The sequence below is a fragment of the Scyliorhinus canicula genome, chromosome 2 (assembly GCF_902713615.1).
Source record: "Scyliorhinus canicula chromosome 2, sScyCan1.1, whole genome shotgun sequence".
In the NCBI taxonomy this organism is placed as follows: domain Eukaryota; kingdom Metazoa; phylum Chordata; class Chondrichthyes; order Carcharhiniformes; family Scyliorhinidae; genus Scyliorhinus; species Scyliorhinus canicula.
In genome coordinates, this window is record NC_052147.1 from 72,305,522 (window position 1) to 72,323,195 (window position 17,674).

The 17,674-nt window shown below is 41.5% G+C and overlaps 1 protein-coding gene across 2 annotated transcripts in view; it reads left to right on the forward strand.

Moving 5' to 3' along the window:
- The window catches only part of ctage5 (CTAGE family, member 5), a 120,988-nt gene that overhangs the window by 93,599 nt on the left and 9,715 nt on the right, over window positions 1-17,674 (forward strand). For both annotated transcript variants that reach the window (XM_038780444.1, XM_038780454.1), the window contains exons 18-27: window positions 4,462-4,600; window positions 5,362-5,463; window positions 5,541-5,601; window positions 6,883-6,918; window positions 8,551-8,618; window positions 10,784-10,896; window positions 12,745-12,876; window positions 13,120-13,272; window positions 15,860-15,930; window positions 16,165-16,393. In XM_038780444.1, coding sequence (XP_038636372.1) covers window positions 4,462-4,600; window positions 5,362-5,463; window positions 5,541-5,601; window positions 6,883-6,918; window positions 8,551-8,618; window positions 10,784-10,896; window positions 12,745-12,876; window positions 13,120-13,272; window positions 15,860-15,930; window positions 16,165-16,393 — 1,104 coding nt within the window. The remainder of the gene's footprint in view (window positions 1-4,461; window positions 4,601-5,361; window positions 5,464-5,540; window positions 5,602-6,882; window positions 6,919-8,550; window positions 8,619-10,783; window positions 10,897-12,744; window positions 12,877-13,119; window positions 13,273-15,859; window positions 15,931-16,164; window positions 16,394-17,674) is intronic.

The window sequence follows — 17,674 nt, forward strand, 5'->3', positions numbered from 1 at the left end:
TAGGGTTAAGGGGGAGGTTGTTGGGTTACGGGTATAGGGTGGATACGTGGGTTTGAGTAGGGTGATCATGGCTCGGCACAACATTGAGGGCCGAAGGGCCTGTTCTGTGCTGTACTGTTCTATGTTCTATAGGGCCCACATGACGGTAGCCCAGAGGAGTAGGTTTTTCGAGGAGGTGGAGGACAGTTGCGGACGCTGTGGGGGAAGCCCAGCGAACCGTGTGCATGTATTCTGGGCGTGTCCGAAGTTGAGGGGATTGTGGCAGGGATTTGCGGATGTCATGTGAGAGGTCCTGGAAGGGAGGGTGACTAGGAGTCCAGAAATGGCAATATTTTGGGGTATCGGAAGATCCTGGGGCCCAGGGGGATAGGGAGGCCAATTTTCTGGGCTTCTCCTCCCTGGCGGCCCGGAGACGGATTTTGCTGGAATGGAGGGACACGGAACTTCCAAAGTCAGGAGTGTGGGTCAGTGCCATGGCAGGGTTTCTCAGGCTGGAAAAGATTAAGTTCGCCTTGAGAGGTTCAACTCGGGGGTTTGCTCGGAGGTGGTAGCCATTCATCGACTTCTTTAAGGGAAACTGAATGTTAGCAGGAGGTGGGGGGGGGGGGGGGGGGGGGGGATGGGAGGCATGGCAGTGTAACATAAGGACAGGGAATCTAATATACAGGTAGTTGGGAGCTAGGGCGGGAGGGTAGTTGGGTATGTTATTGTGATGTGGTTGCGTGCGTCGGGCAGCTAGGTTGTTTAGAATGTTCATTTGTTAAACTATGAAAATTACAAATGCTTCAATAAAATACTTTCTAAAAGAAAATAACGTTATTTGGCTGGCAAGAAATCTGAGGATTAAAGTCAATACTTGTTGCTAGCATTAGAGAAAGTTTGGAAATGCTCTAAATCCATCTTTTACCTTTTGAGATTTTTAAATATAGTACAAATTTGACAGCACAGCGGTACAAGCTTTATATGCTGCAAAAGACCTCGGTGCCATGGAAAGGTGGTTGATGCAATTTGCTGCAGAGAAGTAGGAGGTATAAATTTTGGGAGGAAAAACATGAAATGGGAGTATCCATCAATGGAAAAAGACGGAAAGGTGTATACAGAGAAATTTAAGAGATAACATTTGTAAGTATAAATGCAAATAGCCAAGAAGGCCATGGGTTTCATAAATAGCCATAGAGTAGGGAAGCAAAGAAATAATACATTTTTGCAAGTGACTTACCAGTTAATCCATTGTGTGCGGTTTTGGGTACCTCATTATAACAATAACCTCAATATAAGGATATTCATGAAGGCCTGCCTTTTCAACCTTGCCCCTTGACTGAGATGTGGTGATCCTCGGGTTAAATCACAACCAATCAGCTCTCCCCCTCGAAGGGGAAAGTAGTGTATGGTCACCTGGGACTATGAACTTTACACTTGCACCCAATATAGGAAGGACCTTAAAGCAAGAGACATTGTACAGTGAATAACCACTATGAGACCAGGAATGAGTGGAGACTTGAGGTACCAAAATTATTTCCACTAGAACTAGGAAGAAATTAGAACATAGAACTGTACAGCACAGTACAGGCCCGTCGGCCGACAATGTTGTGCCGAACTAGTCTGAAACTAAGATCAAATCAACCTACTCCCAATCATTCTAGTGCACTCCATATGCCTATCCAATAACCACTTGAAAGTTCCTCAAGTGTCCGACTCCACTACCATAGCTGGGAGTGGGTTCCACGCCCCAACCACTCTCTGAGTAAAGAACCTACCTCTGACATCCCTCCTATATCTTCCACCATGAACCTTGTAGTTGTGCCCCTTTGTAACAGCTACATCCACCCGAGGAAAAAGGTCGCTGAACGTCCACTCTGTCTATCCCTCTCATCATCTTATACACCTCAATTAAGTCACCTCTCATCCTCCTTCGCTCCAACGAGAGAAGCCTGAGCTCCCTCAACCTTTCCTCATTAGACCCACCCACCAATCCAGGCAGCATCCTGGTAAATCTCCTTTGCACCCTTTCCAATGCTTCCACATTCTTCTATAATAAGAATACCAGAACTGCACATAATACTCGTGGCCAAATTTCCCTCTATGCCATGCCTCCTTACTTTCTGCATGAGCCGACCATGGGGCACCTTATCAAATGCCTTACTAAATTGAATTGGATTATTTAATATAGTAGATGGTTTTGTTAAAGTGATTAAGAATGTATTATTTCCTGCAATTAGGGAGTCGATGATGTAGGTCATCAATTTAAATTTGTTACTAGTATAAGAAAGGTTAGGAGAAATTTCTAAAGTAAGAGTTGGACAATTAAATGTTATGCTGCAGGAAGTAGTTAAGACAAACTCGTGCATGTTTGAAGGGGGTAATGGTTATATGACGCAAGGATAGAATGTAGGACAGTTAGATTATTTTTGAATTGTAGCAAAGAGCCTGTGAATGGCCTCCTTCACCAAAGCAAACTTTTATGGTTCTCTGAATCTTCTTCTAAAGTAAGCATCTCTTTCTTTTGTAATTATCTGGTGAACAGTCAGTCTCATTTGGACATCATGCATCATTGATGAAATGGAACCTTCCTGTTACATTTTCTGAAAGTGTTCTTAGCACAAATGGTGCATTCAGTATGCTTATTGGAGTTTTGTGTGCAACTTTAACTCGTATTTCTTTGTGTTGATATCTTGATTCACTTAATTTGTTAGGGAGACAAAAGTAGTTTTACGGGATTTATATTGGGAAACATTCGAAATACGGAAGGGTAAAACCTATAGTTAAAATCATGCTGGAGAAAAGTGTGAATGTGTGGGGATAGGATCAGTTCCAACTGGGTGTCTATTGTGCTTAGAGCGGGCTATGGCGTGAAGAGCAAATAAGCCTCCACAAGTATGCGGGTTTTGCTTAGCAACTGGATGCCCTTTTTTTTTTTTTTTTTTTAAATTTAGATTACCCAATTATTTTTTCCAATTAAGGGGCAATTTAGCATGGCCAATCCACCTACTCTGCACATTTTTGGGTTGTGGGGGCGAAACCCACGCAGACACGGGGAGAATGTGCAAACTCCACACGGACAGTGACCCAGAGCCGGGATCGAACCTGGGACCTCAGCGCCGTGAGGCGGTTGTGCTAACCACTAGGCCACCGTGCTGCCCTCTGGATGCCCTTTTTGAGGTAAAAAGGGCTTTTGTTCCTGGTTTAGTTGAATTTGTGGGCAGTTGAAGACAGGACACCGAGAAATTAACATCTCTGAACTCTACAAGGAGAAAGACTGAGCAGAACTGGAGCTTCAAAGAAGCAGGCTTCTCAAACAAACCGTTACAATCCAGATAACCAGGGAATTGAGACAGAATGTCTTAAGCCAACTGAAGTTCAGAGAACAGAGACCAAGGTATTGTTCAGAAGAATTCAAGGAAGAGTAAACAAATTCTTCTGAGTTAAAGAAACAGTTGCAGTAACTAAATTTAAAGTGGGACAGCAGACTTCAGAGGTAAATCAAAAGTTTGATGCTACTTTGATAAAAACTGGGAATCAAGAGTTGAAGCAGTTCTGAACAGTTTGTTGAACAGTCAAGACAAAGAAACCCCAGAAAGGAGAGGTGTACTCTGGATACTGGATTCATTGGTACAAGTGGAGTGGAAGTTGTTTTATTATTATTAATAATAATAATAGCTTATTGTCACAAGTAGACTTCAATGAAGTTACTGTGAAAAGCCCCTAGTCGCCACATTCCGGCGCCTCTTCGGGGAGGCCGGTACAAGAATTGAACCCGCACTGCTGGCCTTGTTCTGCATACCAAGTCAGCTGTTTAGCCCACTGTACTAAACCCGTCCAACACAGCCATTTCGAAAATCTGGATTGGATCTCAGAATGCAAACCACTAATGGAAAGCATTATTGTAAAAGAAGATTTTAAAGAGTGCTTTTTTTGGGAATGGAATTTTGAAACTCTCATGTGACAATCATCTATCTGAGGAAAACCCACAGCTATTCACTTGGCTTTAGGACAGAATGTGTGTATTTGACCACAGCCAATTTGTATGCTCACAGGAACATTCTGTTACTGAGGCTATTCTAGCTTAAGATATACGTTGTTATCCAAGTTAACCTTAAAATCTGTGCGTAGTTGTGAAGCTAAGGGGCGAGTGAAGGAGTAATGCTTCATAATCCAATGTTTCATGTTTAAGAAATTATTTTTTCTTCTTGGTGAAACTAATTAGCAGTCCTGTGACTCTGTTCCTCCACGTTTTCTAAAAGCAAGTAAACGTTATGTTGTGTTTTGAGCCAGAATCTAATTGTTTGATCGTCCAGTCTTGTTGTAACATCACCTGGGATTGTAACACACAGTTAATATTTGTATAATTTTCACAATTCTCTTAAAAATTCTTTTCATGGCCATCTTGGTATGGAGACTCTCAAGTAAAATATTACAGAACTTACAATGTATTCATGGACCGTTTTTCTTTCCATTTGACAGAGCGAATTGAAAAACTTCGATTAGAACAAACTTCAGTACAACATGAAACAATTCAATTTGAAACCGAATATAAGACCATGCAGCAGAAGTTAAAGATCATGACAGAACTGTACCATGAGAAAGAAATGGAGCTTCAAAGGTATCACATTCCGACTGAGGCAGAATTTCAATTAAACTGAATCTTGCGGGACATGGAATTATGATTGGAAATCAATTAGTCTTAGAGCAATGATTCAGGTCTGTTTGTAGTAATACAATGCTGAATTTGGTGTCTACACTTAGTCCTGATCTCAGCCTTCCCACTGGGGGAGAAACACAGTTAAGGCCAGATCCTTTCCTAATAGGAGAGGGAAGAATATGAGGAAACATTGTCTTGCCCTTACAAGCACATTCTGTTCCGCAGCAATAATAACCCGTTGATTAGTCACGTGATGAGACAATATATGATCCCTAAGATGTGGAAGAGAAGAAAATAATTAAGAATGAAATAATATGAGTTATTTTTCAACAATTTATATTTGAATTTTATATTCAAAAGAGGCCAATTATCCAATTGTGATCAGCAGTAATTATGAGCTCGTTATGATTCAGGAGGCCAAATTTACTCTGCAAAGTTTGCTCTTTTTCAGCCACTAATTACCTCTGGTGCTGGCTGGTTAGAGTTGATGGTAAAGAGGGAACAATTTCCTTATACTGAACATAATCCTTTCCAGCGAAAGTGCTAAAAACACCCAGTAAAAATTCCTGAATCAATTGGTTGCTAGATATTAATCCATCTGCTGATGGCACCAACCCATCACCTTGTAAAACTTTGTTAAGGACTCCTATTCTTTAAATGAATGGGATATAAGTTGTAAGGCTGTGAATAATTTCTGTATGTTGTGGTTGCATTGTCCATAGAAATCTGACGCTGGAAGAGCATCAGCGCCTGCAGAAGGAAGAGAAGCTTTCTGAAGTTGATGAAAAGATTAACCAAGCAACTGAAGAACTCTGTGTTTATAGGTGAGTGAAGTTTTCAGTTTGTTAATTTAGCATTAATTGTGAGTTCAGATTTTGTTAATGTTTTGCTTTCTTTGCAGGCAACGTGCTAAAGATCTTGAAGAAGAATTAGATAAAACTATACAGTCATATAAAAATCAAGTACGTAAAAGAAAGTTGTTGCTGTTTGCTCAATAATCTGCTTTTCTACTTTTTTTTAAACTTCCTGCTGCAATGTACCATCACAAAGGTTGCCTACTGTTAAAACACACAATACATCTGTGTCACCACAAGGCTTAATTATTCCCGCGTTCATCCCATAAATTCCGACTCATCCAAACCTCTGTTGCCTGTATCATATTCCGTACAAAGGGCTGGAGTTTCAGGAGTGGAGACAAGTGGGAGCTAAAGTGGCCCATGTGGGGCTGGCAAGCACGTTCCCAGGTTCCAGGCCATTTTTTTGCTGAGATCAGGGGGTGGTAGGGCTACTTGCCTGCCCACAATGGGTAACCAAGTGGGCTCATTAAAAGACACTTGAGGCCATTTGGATTTGTCCCACTGGCAGTAGGAGGCCATTCTAGGTGCATGGAGGTTTGCACCCAACAGCAGACTGAGTGCCAGCATTCCTGGCCAACCTACAGGCCCTCCCTGCCTGCCTGGGTCCACAGGCCCTCCCCTGTAGAGGGGTTACCACCAGCACCACCGCCACCTCAGAGTGGCGGTGCAGCTGCAAAAACATTTCATTTATTACCTTAAAACACTTGAGTGAGATTGCTTCTAATTTGAAGTGCTGTATCTCTTGCTTACTCCGTGTTACAGTCCAAGCTCAAAGGCCTCTGATTAGCCCACCAGTTTGGAAAGCCCATCCACCGCCCTTGATTAGGCGAATTTGTGGAAATCACAGTTTGTGACTGACTCACTGACCCATGTTGTCTCCTGGTCCCCAATGCTTCCACTTTAAAATGTTCCGGTGTTTAAATTACCGTGCACCTTTCTGTCTCTCCAACTTTCTCCAGCCCTATATCAACTCTGTGTTCCTCCAACTCTGGTCACTTATTTCATTGCCCTCTCACCTGTCTTTGCTTACGCTTTGTTCTCGAATTTGCTTTCTAAATCTCTCTAGCTTTCCATCTCTCTCCCATTTAAGGCCCACGCCTTTTCATTCTTTGATTTTGTATTGACTGGTCTTATTATGCTTCTATGAAATACCTAGGGATATTTTTCTACATGCAAAGTGCTAGATTAATGCAGATTGGTGTATATGCACATTATTTTGCCATATCGGAAACAAATAACATTCAACACATTAAACTGAACTTGGAAAACAGGATCCATTAATAATGTCTATATATAGTTACATTGTTAAATACAACATTACTTGAAAATTAGGCTTAATTTATTTAGACAGACTTTAATTCCACAATTTTATATTTGTGTTTACAGATTGTATCTCATGAGAAAAAAGCACATGATAATTGGGTGAGTTTCAGACGTAAAATGCAGCACCATTTGTCTAGATTTGTGGTGTACCAGCTTAGCCTCTACAGGGTGGCACAGTAGCACAGTGTTTAGCACTGCTGCCTCACAGCAGCAAGGACCTAGGTTCAATTCTGGCCTTGGGTGACTGTGTGGAGTTTGTACGTTCTCTCTGTGCCTGTGTGGGTTTGCTCTAGGTACTCCGGTTTCCTCCCACAGTCCAAAGATGTGCGGATTAGTTGGATTTTCCATGATAAACTGCCCCTTTGTGTCCAAGGATGAAGGGTAGGTTACGAGTATAGGGCAGAGTAGATTGGTGCAGACTCGATGTGCCAAATGGCCGCCTTCTGCACTGTAGGGATTCTGTGATTCTATGAATTAAAATATCTTGCATCATAGTGACATACACTTCCTGTTCACAAACCCTTACTTCCAGCATTACCACAGTGACTACATTTGAAAAGCTAATTGGTTATAAAGTGCTTTATGACTTGCTGAGGTTGTGAAAGGTGCTATATCAATAAATGCAAGTTCGGGCAGCACGGTGGCGCAGTGGGTTAGCACTGCTGCGTCACGGCACCTAGGCCCCAGGTTCGATCCCGGCTCTGGGTCACTGTCCGTGTGGAGTTTGCACATTCTCCTTGTGTTTGCATGAGTTTCGCCCCACAACCCAAAGATGTGCAGGCTAGGTGGATGTGCCATGCTAAATTGCCCCTTAATTGGGAAAATGAATTGGATACTTTATATTTAAAAAAAAAAAGAATAAATGCAAGTTCATTCCTTTCTTGTTTCTTTCCTGTTGTCACGTTTTTTTTTGATGCCACGTTTATGCCAGCATAACTACTATAAATGGCCACATCGATATTTCCCATTCAATTTTCCTATTTCAACTGTCACAGTGTAGTTGATAGCACTGTCTATTAGGTGCCTCAGTGGAGCAAGTATCTAAAGTCTCTCTTGCTCTCCCATCATCTTGTGTATATATGAAAAAACCTTTAATTCATCAACTGACAGTTTACTAATTTTGAAAAATAAAAATAATCTTTATTAGTGTCACAAGTAGGCTTAAATTAACACTGCAATGAAGTTACTGTGAAAAGCCCCTAGTTGCCACATTCCGGCACCTGTTCAGGTACACAGAGAGAATTCAGAATGTCCGGAAAACCAGAGCACCTGGAGGAAACCCACGCAGACATTGGGAGAATGTGCAGACTACACACAGACAGTGACCCAAATATTTAATTGCCTGTAGGTGCACAGTACTCAGTCTTGCGATCACTGGAAAATGTTCACATAACTGTCCAACAATAATTTCACATGAAAAATATTATAAAGCAGAATCAGGCAAAAGGAAAAATTGCTGGCAATGTAAATTGATTCCTAAAATATGCCACAAATTAATTTTTTTGATGCCAATTTGCTACAGCAGTTCTCAAAGATTAATTTTTACAGTTTCTATAACTACAACTTCTCAATAAAAGCAAATTACTGCGGATGCTGGAATCTAATACCAAAAGAGAAAATGTTGGAAAATCTCAGCAGGTCTGGCAGCATCTGTGGGGAGAGAAAAAAGCTAACGTTTCAAGTCCAGGTGACCTTTTGTCACAGCTTCTCAAACTATGTTTTTATTTGTAGCTTTCGGCTCGTGAAGCTGATCGCGAGCTTGGCAATATTAAAAGAGAGAGCATTCACCTTCGGCAAAAGTAAGTTTCTATTTGTTCCCAAATATTTAACTTCCGTATTCTCTTCATGCATAGCAACAATGTTTGTCTAACGTTTTTGGAAACATCATAAGGAGCTCTAAATGTTTAGGTATTCCGAGGTGCATTATGAGTAACATTTTAAGCTGGAAAATGTGATTTATTTCAACAAATAAATGGTAATAAGTTACAATTTATAATCTATTTTGTGATCCATATGGATGCAAATGAGTATATTCATTGAAAGCGTCCCACTTTAGGATTGCATGATGATAAGCATTTGAAATACTTGAACATTATTGGGTTCAAGATCGAGTGCTGGAATTACCTTCAATATTTGCATTTTTCTTCCAACTTCCTGGTAGGAGAGGACATGAAAACTGGTTCCATCAATTGAAGCATTGAACTTTACAAAAAAATGTTTAGATCTGCAAAAGAATCTTTCTTTTCTAAATTCAGTCTTAATTCAGTCAGAAAATTGAATGGACACCAGCAGGATTTTCTGTGCAGGTTTCTGACTCCCGCTGTCAGCTGAAATTGGGTCAGAAACCCACACTGAGTGAGAAACAGTCACTGAGTGCAGTTTTCCCCAGGGTGACCTATTAATGGTCAGAGGCAGGGCTTACTGACCAATTAAGGAGGGATGGATGGGTTCTTGAAACTGGGGGGCCAATCAAGGAGCAGCAGGCTACAATGGCAGATACATAAGAGAGAGGGTACTTCAAAATGGAGATGCTATCTCTCCAATCTTTCCCATTTAAATCAAAAATGATTTTTGCCATAAAGCCCCCACTATGAGAGGGGCTGGGGAAGACACTTCAGGGCAGTGTGCAGCTACTGCAGCACTCGATTAGGAATGGAGGGGCTCTGGACCTGCCTGAATCATTGTCGCCCTGACCTGCAGATGGGTGACTGCCTCCAAACTGTTAAACAGCCCTCGCAAACTGCAGCATCATGAAGGGTGACTTCAGAAAAATGGGTATAATCATTGTACTTGTTTGCAGGAGGTAATCTTGCTGGTTATTTTTCAGGATCCTAAATCCTAAATATTGAAAAGATCTGTTCAGTTAGCCATCCCTTTTTACAGTTTTGTTGTCGAACTGCTAACTTGATGCACTTGATGTTTTTCCTGGTTTAGTTCACATTTCCGCTGGTTATATTGTACTTATTATTGTGAACCATACACTTGAGAAAATTCTTAAATAAGATGTTGCCATAAAAATCTGTTCTGCACAAAATGTTTGCTCCCATGTTGCCACAACAAAGACACTGAGAAATGGACACTGGTTGCAATACTACCAGTTACTTAACATGAAGTTCTGCTCAAGTAATCAATAAGGTAAAAAATCCCTATGGTGAGATATTTGTATAGCACAGGAACAGTCCATTCGACCCAGCTATGCAAGAGCTTATGGTCCACACGAACTCCTCCTACCTTGTTTCTTCGAACCCATCAGCATATCTAACATTTTGACTTCTTTTCCCCCTGATGCATTTATCCCGCCTCTCTTTAAACACATTTATGATATTTAGCTTAACTACTTATAAATGACAGCAAGTTCTACATTATACCCATTTTCTGCGTAAAGAAGTATATTAGTAATTATCTTCAGTTTATGACTCCTAATTTTGGAGTCCTTCAGAGGTGAAAACATCATCCCTACCTCTGCCCTGTCAAAATCCGTGATGATTTTAAAGACCTCAATTGGTTACCACTCAGCTTTCTCTGTGCAAGAGAAAAGGGCCTCAGCCTGGTCAGTCTTTCCTGATCAGTATAAACTCCCAGTTCTGGTATCATCTTTGTAATTTCTTTTGTACCTTCGTCCAGACAAAAGTTCTGTAGACAGCATATATTTACAGATTGCAACTATCCAACGATTCTAAAATATAAAACCAGGTTATCCAAACGTGTCTAGTAAATGTATTGATTTAGGATCATTTGACAGTCGAGTAGAAAACATTTCCCTATAATGACTGCACAATCTAAAACCTTTCACTGTGCTTGTTTACTTTTCATTGGGGTCTGCAGTCATACCCACTGTCCTTTTGATGCTGTTACAGTAAACTCTGATAACTGAGTGTGAATACAGACGGCCAACTTTCTAGTAGGATAGAAAGCTATCCCTGTGCTAGCTTTAGGTGTAAAAATAATTTTGTTAATTTTACAGGATAACTGAAATGGAATTCAAAATTGATATAGCGTTGAAGGATCCACTGATAAACGATGTATCTGGAAGGCCAACATTATTAACTTCCTCAACATTTGTTCCACCATACAGAGGTACTGCAATCTTTTTTAACGTTATCAGCAGATCATCTTGGGCTGGATTCTCCGCTACGTGACGACAGAAGCAAGAATCGCGAGGCAGCACGGTGGCGCAGTAGTTAGCACTGCTGCCTCATGGTGCTAAGGTGCCAGGTTCGCTCCTAGCTCTGGGTCACTGTCCATGTGGAGTTTGCACATTCTCCCCATGTTTGCGTGGGTTTCGTCCCCACAACCCAAAGATGTGCAGGCTAGGTGGATTGGCCACGCTAGAATAGCGATCGGGCGGACAATCGCCCAAAATGGAAAAAATCAGTTTCTACCTCTTGGTTCCGATTCAGACGCCATCCTCTGATCCCATGCTGGCATCGATATCGAAGTTTGCCCCCCACACTGGCAGATCCATGTAAAACTGTAATTTGCATGGATTTTAATATCATTAATGGCTTGGACACGTCATGTTCCACCCCTTTTTTGATGCTCTGCCCCTCTTAAGCGGAGGTCTCATGAGTATGAATTAGTGCAAGTATTTACAAGTGGGTCCTGGGCACCATGGTTGTGGAGTGGGAGCGAGAGGCTAAAAAAACTCTCGGCCTCAAAAACTGTCGGGCTTTCTGGGGGGCTGGCCACCGGGACCGGGCCAGTAGTGGGGAATGACTTGGTGCCAAGTCCGTGGACTCAGTATGACCCCTTCGGGATCACGGTGGCCTGGCTTAAACTGCCATTGCTGCAGTATTTGTTTTAAACGCACCCTTCTGGTGCTACTTACAGGCTCCTGGCTGCTCACACTGCTGAGTGTTCCCTGTGTCCTTTGATTGTTCAGAGTGCCTATGGTCATCTGAAAGCCCAGTCAGGTCACCCCTCTGTCACCCTCGTATCCCAGCTGTTTCATCAAGGGGATGGCGTGGTTAAGCTCAATCAGATGTTGACACCCCTCAGAAAGCCTGCCCCACTGCAGTGGAAGCAAGGGATCAGCAGAGCTCACCCGGACCAACGGAAACCTGGACCATGGCCTTTGGAACCCTCCCTTTATTCTCTGCCTCTCTTAGGGCAAAGGCCTCACCAGTGACCCCCACCCATCAAAAACGCCAGCTGTTTCCTCTTGGTGAGCCTGGCAGCGCTGACTGCCTCTGTCACCATTTCCCAGGCGCTGTTCAGGAGGGCAGGTGTGAATCTGCGGCCCACCCTAGGGAAAAGGGTGTCCCTCCCTTCTTCACTGGCATGAAGCTTTGGGTCCACCTGGGACCCCCAAACTCGGGGGGGGGGGGACAGGTTTCTCTGTGCCATCTTTGTGGCTGCAGTGAGTGTGTGGTAAGTGGAGTGCTTAAAAACAGCTCCAGCTGTCGGGCTCTTTGGCGCTAATTTCGGCCCTTGTGGTTACAAAGACCACTGGACCTGGATTGCTCTCAATTCATTCCGATAGCGTGCTGGCCCATTTGCATGTCCTGACTCGCTTACCGAATAGAGCAACCAACGGAAGTGTGAATTGAACGCTGGTGTGGCACACCGTCGGGATTCTCCATTTCACTGGATAGTCAATGGAGTTTACCATTGTGGGGCAGCCCCACGCTGTCAGGAAACCCCCGGACTGCTGGCAAAACGGAGAATCCCGACGGCGGAGAATTCAGCCCGTAGTCTCTCAAACAGAATTCCGGCCCTTGTATCATTCATGTGCACCTTATCACATAGTTACGGTTAACATTTTGAGGGATACATTTTATATATACATTTTTTTTAGTTCTATATTTTGGAGCCTTTAGTTCTGTTATAATGCGCTTATATACACTGCTTATATAGGTGTTTTTAAAACTTTGATGTCATGAAAGGAAATTACAGATGCTTTGTGCTTTGTGTACTGCATTGCAGGAAGACGTTCTCCATATGGTCCTTCTCCCGTGGGTCGACTTGGCTCTGAATCTGTGGGTTTTCTGTCATCCTCATTAGGAGATGGACCCTTAAGGTTTTCACCTTTGTTTCCTGGAGGACCAGATTTCAAAAGTAATGTTATCTCTTGTAACAGTTTAATTTAAACACTACGCAATCAGCTTGTGATCTTTTTTGTTAACTTTCTGAATAGTAATGTCTCGTGAACAAACTGTGTAGAGGAATTGCATTGGATTGTGAACTGTTCTGCAAAATGTAATTCTGTGGTATATACAGTGTTTGTCATTTATTAAGAATTGTTGGCCACAATATCTGAAATGTATTGTAATTCAGTTTGGTGTATAATTTTGTCCATAGCACAAAGTGCATCAGGCCACCCAGACCGCACTTCTAATGAAAATGCAGAGTCAGTCTCTGACCGAATGTCTGACCATCATGGTCCACAGTCTGATAGCGGTTCGATCTCCCCAGTGTGGGAAAGAGACCAGAAGCTGTCGGAGGCATCATCAGGTATATACAAATCTCTACAAAGGACTTCGCTAGACAATAGATATAGTGTTGGGGAGCACTGACTGGGTTTACTTGATGATATAGCTTAATAAATTTTAATCTTAAAATAGTTTTAGAGAATTAAGATTTTAGAGGAAATCTTTGATTATGGGCTTTGTACATGTGCATGCAATTTCACAACACTTTCCGTGTTCTAAATATATAGTTGGACACCCTATCATTGCCTATCATCAGGCATCAAACACAGGTTACCATATATCTTCAGGAACATTTTCTGGACCAGCAGAACTACACACTTGTGTCATAACTAGAACAGGTACAGTGTAGCACTGAAGTCATCATTTTAACATAACAAAAAGTGCAGTGCTTGATAAATTTGTGGATTGACTTGTGGATTCTAATGACCGTTTTAGATTTTGACTAATCGCATTCAATAAAATCCACGAAAGCATTTTAAAATTCAAATTGACAAAAACTATTACTTTACCAAAAATGTGATTTGGTGATGGTTCATAGTGGGCAAAAAAACCCACAATTTACTGGAGCATTTTAATTTGAAAACCTCTTTTATGCTAACTTTGGCTCAATTGATATTGCTCTCGCCTCTGAGTAAAAAGGTTGTGGGCCCAAGTCCCACTCTAGATGCTGCAGCACAAAAATCTAGGCTGGTCCATTTATTAATCTAATCCATCACTGTCGGAGGTGCACTCTTACAGATGAAACATTAAGTTGAAACCTCGTCTGTTGTAAAACACACCAGATCACTATTTTGAAGAAGTGCACGGATGTTATCTCTAGTGTCCTGACCAATACTTATCCTTCAACAACATTACAAAAACAGATTATTTTTGCATTATAACATCCCTGCTGTGAGACCTTGCCAGCAGCCACATTTCCTACATTACAACAGTATCTACACTTGAAAAGTACTTTATTGGCTGTAAAGCACTTTTGGATGTCCTGAGGTTACAAAAGGCACTGTATAAATGCATGTCTTTTGTCCTCCTCCCCCCCCCCCCCCCCAAATGAAAATCAACGGTACTGGAACAAATAGGCTAAAACATCCAAATTTACAAAATCTAAATCTCAGCAATTGCACTTTTTAAAAATTAGCAGTTACATTTTTAACAAGTAAAATACCTTTGTCTGTTTAGCTATTAGTTCCCGTGTTTCATTTCCAAATTTTCAATAATTGTGAGAAGAAAATAATCAGTTATAGGCTGCTCATTATATTGTTTTCAAAAATTTATTTTTGCAAAGTTAGTTGGTTCACTTCTTAATAGCTTCTGTCAGTTTCTTAAAAGTTAAATGAAACGTTAATTTCCTTCAATCAATCCCATACTGTGACTTAGCCTCATTCCCCACTATGCCCCCACTAGCCTCAAAATAAGGGGAAGTAGATTGAGGTCTGAGTTTAGGAGGAACTTCTTCACCCAAAGGGTTGTGAATCTATGGAATTCCTGCCCAGTGAAGCAGTTGAGGCTCCTTCATTAAATGTTTTCAAGACAAAGATAGATCGTTTTTGAAGAATAAAGGGTTATGGTATTCGGGCGCGAAACTGGAGCTGAGTCCAGACAGGATCAGCCATGATCTCATCGAATGGTGGAGCAGGCTCGAAGGGCCAGATGGCCTACTCCTGATCCTAGTTCTTATGTTCTTAAAGTTGCTGTTTGTTTATCAGCTGGATAATCAGAGTATTCTAGAGCAGTGTTTTTCAAACTTTTTTTCCCCGGGACTGAATTTTACCAACCGGATGACTTTCGCAACCCACGCCAGCTTACTTTTGCAACACGCCATTTTCATTTTCTTTAATGCGACAGGTGAGCTTGCTTGGTCCTCGCGATCTCACATACTTTGTCATTCAGTGTTAATTCCTGCTAAGGACTTCAGCTCATGATTTAAGTCCTCATTTTATCCTTTGAAAACAATCATGAGGTTTGTCCTCGAACACACCATACTTAGTCTTCAAATGCCTTTGAAGTTTTGAGGGTTTTAAACTTTAAGTTTCCAGTACTTCCCTGTATATAACACACATGGACTTTGCATCCTGATTTGCATTGGCATAATTAACAAACCCATCCATCAAGAAATCATCTTTACACTGCTTTGTCACCAATTGTTCCTTGCATTGCTTGCGTGCAGCTGAATCGCTCCTCCCTGATATCGCGCCAAAAGCACGGACATCCAGGACCTGTGACATCAGTGTATATTCCGGGCGCATGACCTGCTCTTTGCCACCGCATCTGGCTGGAAGGCTGCATTGTTTGCATTTAAAAGCCGGTCGTGGTCGTTGGGCGCATCTCCTGCGATCGGGGACACTGATCCGCCCACAACCCACCCACAGGTCCCGACCCGAGGTTTGAAAAGCCCTGTTCTAGAGTACTAAATGTACTTTCTACCTCTTCATACATGTGTATTATTAGCCATTATGTTCTCCTTACAATTCCATATATTCCTAAAGAGAAATATAAAACAATAACAAGGAAGAGTAGAAAATCAGTGAGGGTATTATTGCATTGTAATTATCTTTGACAAATGATAAAATTGTATTTGATAAATAACTTCATTATAACTTTGATTTCTAAAGGCGAATGCCCAACACTGGAAAATAACTTGCAAGTTTCAAATTCTGCTCAAGAGGATCAGACCCAAGACCATGTAAGTCCACTTCCTCTGTCATTGGGATCATGAATGTTGTTGTGTCTACACTGTTCTCTCTACATTGCTTCTTACCTTTTAAAAAAAAAACACTACAGCTCGAGCCATTTATTCAACTTAACAAAACCACTAGTTCCAACAAGCTTTGTGTTTTTATTTGATTGCACTGCTCAGTTGATTTTCTTGTGAGATTTATTATTGGAGGTTAAACAAAATGGATGATCTTTCCTGCAGGAAACATTAAATATATATTTAAACCAATCCCTTACTCCTGAAGCTGGCTTTGGAATTAGACCTGGTTTTGCACCAGCCCCTTCTAAGCAAATCCCCTTCATACCTGTTGATCCAAGAGGCCACTTTCTGAACAGGGGATTTCCACTTCGTCCTCGTGTTGGAACCTATGGACTCCCAGAACGTTTCCCTCTAAGAGCTTTTGGCTTACCACCTCATCTTCCCATGCGAAGTAAGTATATCTGTTTGGTAATAGTATACAGTGAATTTTTCGATATACGTTGGATTCAGGTGATGAAAGATCATGTGGAAAGCAGATGAGATTTATTTTGTCTAAGTGTTAATATAATAAATTATTATAATTCTTTAAATGGAAGCATCCATCCTGTCTTGGTGAGATTTGATTGGTGGCACCAACACCATTATATTCAAGAGTTATGAGGATAACCTTTCCCCTGCCCCTGGCTATGTTCATGTTCCCGGGCCTCAAGAAGAATGGCAATCTTCACCATTGTGGATTTGTTTGTGCTTTCCTGCAAGACGTAATTAGTCTTCTTCTGTACTATACACAAACCCAGTGTTCGTAAATTAGAAATGGGTGCATGATCCTGGCATTCTATCTCCACTTCCTCTGAATTATTGAGTGGCCCATCATAGAACAGCCTGCCCAAAGCTGACAGTAGGGCCTGTTTGTAAATCGGAGGGTCTGCAAAGAAATCCAGTTGAAGGCAATCCAACAAAAAATCAGAAGCTTACATTTTCACGAATGGGGCGACTTGTTGAAAGTATTGTCATGTGAGAGTACCTTTAAGAAATGGGTGTTAAGAATGGGTGTGTATATAAATATCTAGTGAGAGTACCTTTAAGAAATGGGTGTTTACTACTGCAGTGATGTCAGAGAGTGGGTGGAGCTGGGCTGTCTGTTAGCTTTTTACTTTAATTTTAGGCTTTTTAGTTTTGTTTTCAGTGTTGGAGCTGAAGCCAGACCAAGCAGGTGTACTGCTGTTCTCTCTGCCATCAAAAGACTATCTCTTGATCATTTGGTGAATTCAGAATTATAAATGTTTTCAGTAGTGACTTTAACCTGATGTGCTTCTGTTAAAGGTTTTGTTTTAAATCGTATGGATGTTAAAAAAGAAAGCTTAAAGGTTTACTGAGTGTTGTAGTCTTTGGGGTTGTATTTGAATTAATGGTTGCCAAGATGTTCACTATGTTTTAAAAAGGTTAACTTGAGTTCATAGAATAAACATTGTTTTGCTTTAAAAAATACTTTTCCATTTCTGCTGTACCATACCTGGAGAGTGAACCGTGTGCTCTCCATACTACAATCTAGTAAAAGCTGTGGGTCAGGTGAACTCCATGATACACTGGGGTTCTCTAAACCCTGGCCCATTACAAATTGGGGGCACGTTCAGGATAAAAGTCTAACTATTGGATTGGCTTAGTGAACTTAAAGACAGCGAGGGATGAGCATATTGTGGGTGCTTTTCAGGTGTGGTATTTTGGATTAAGT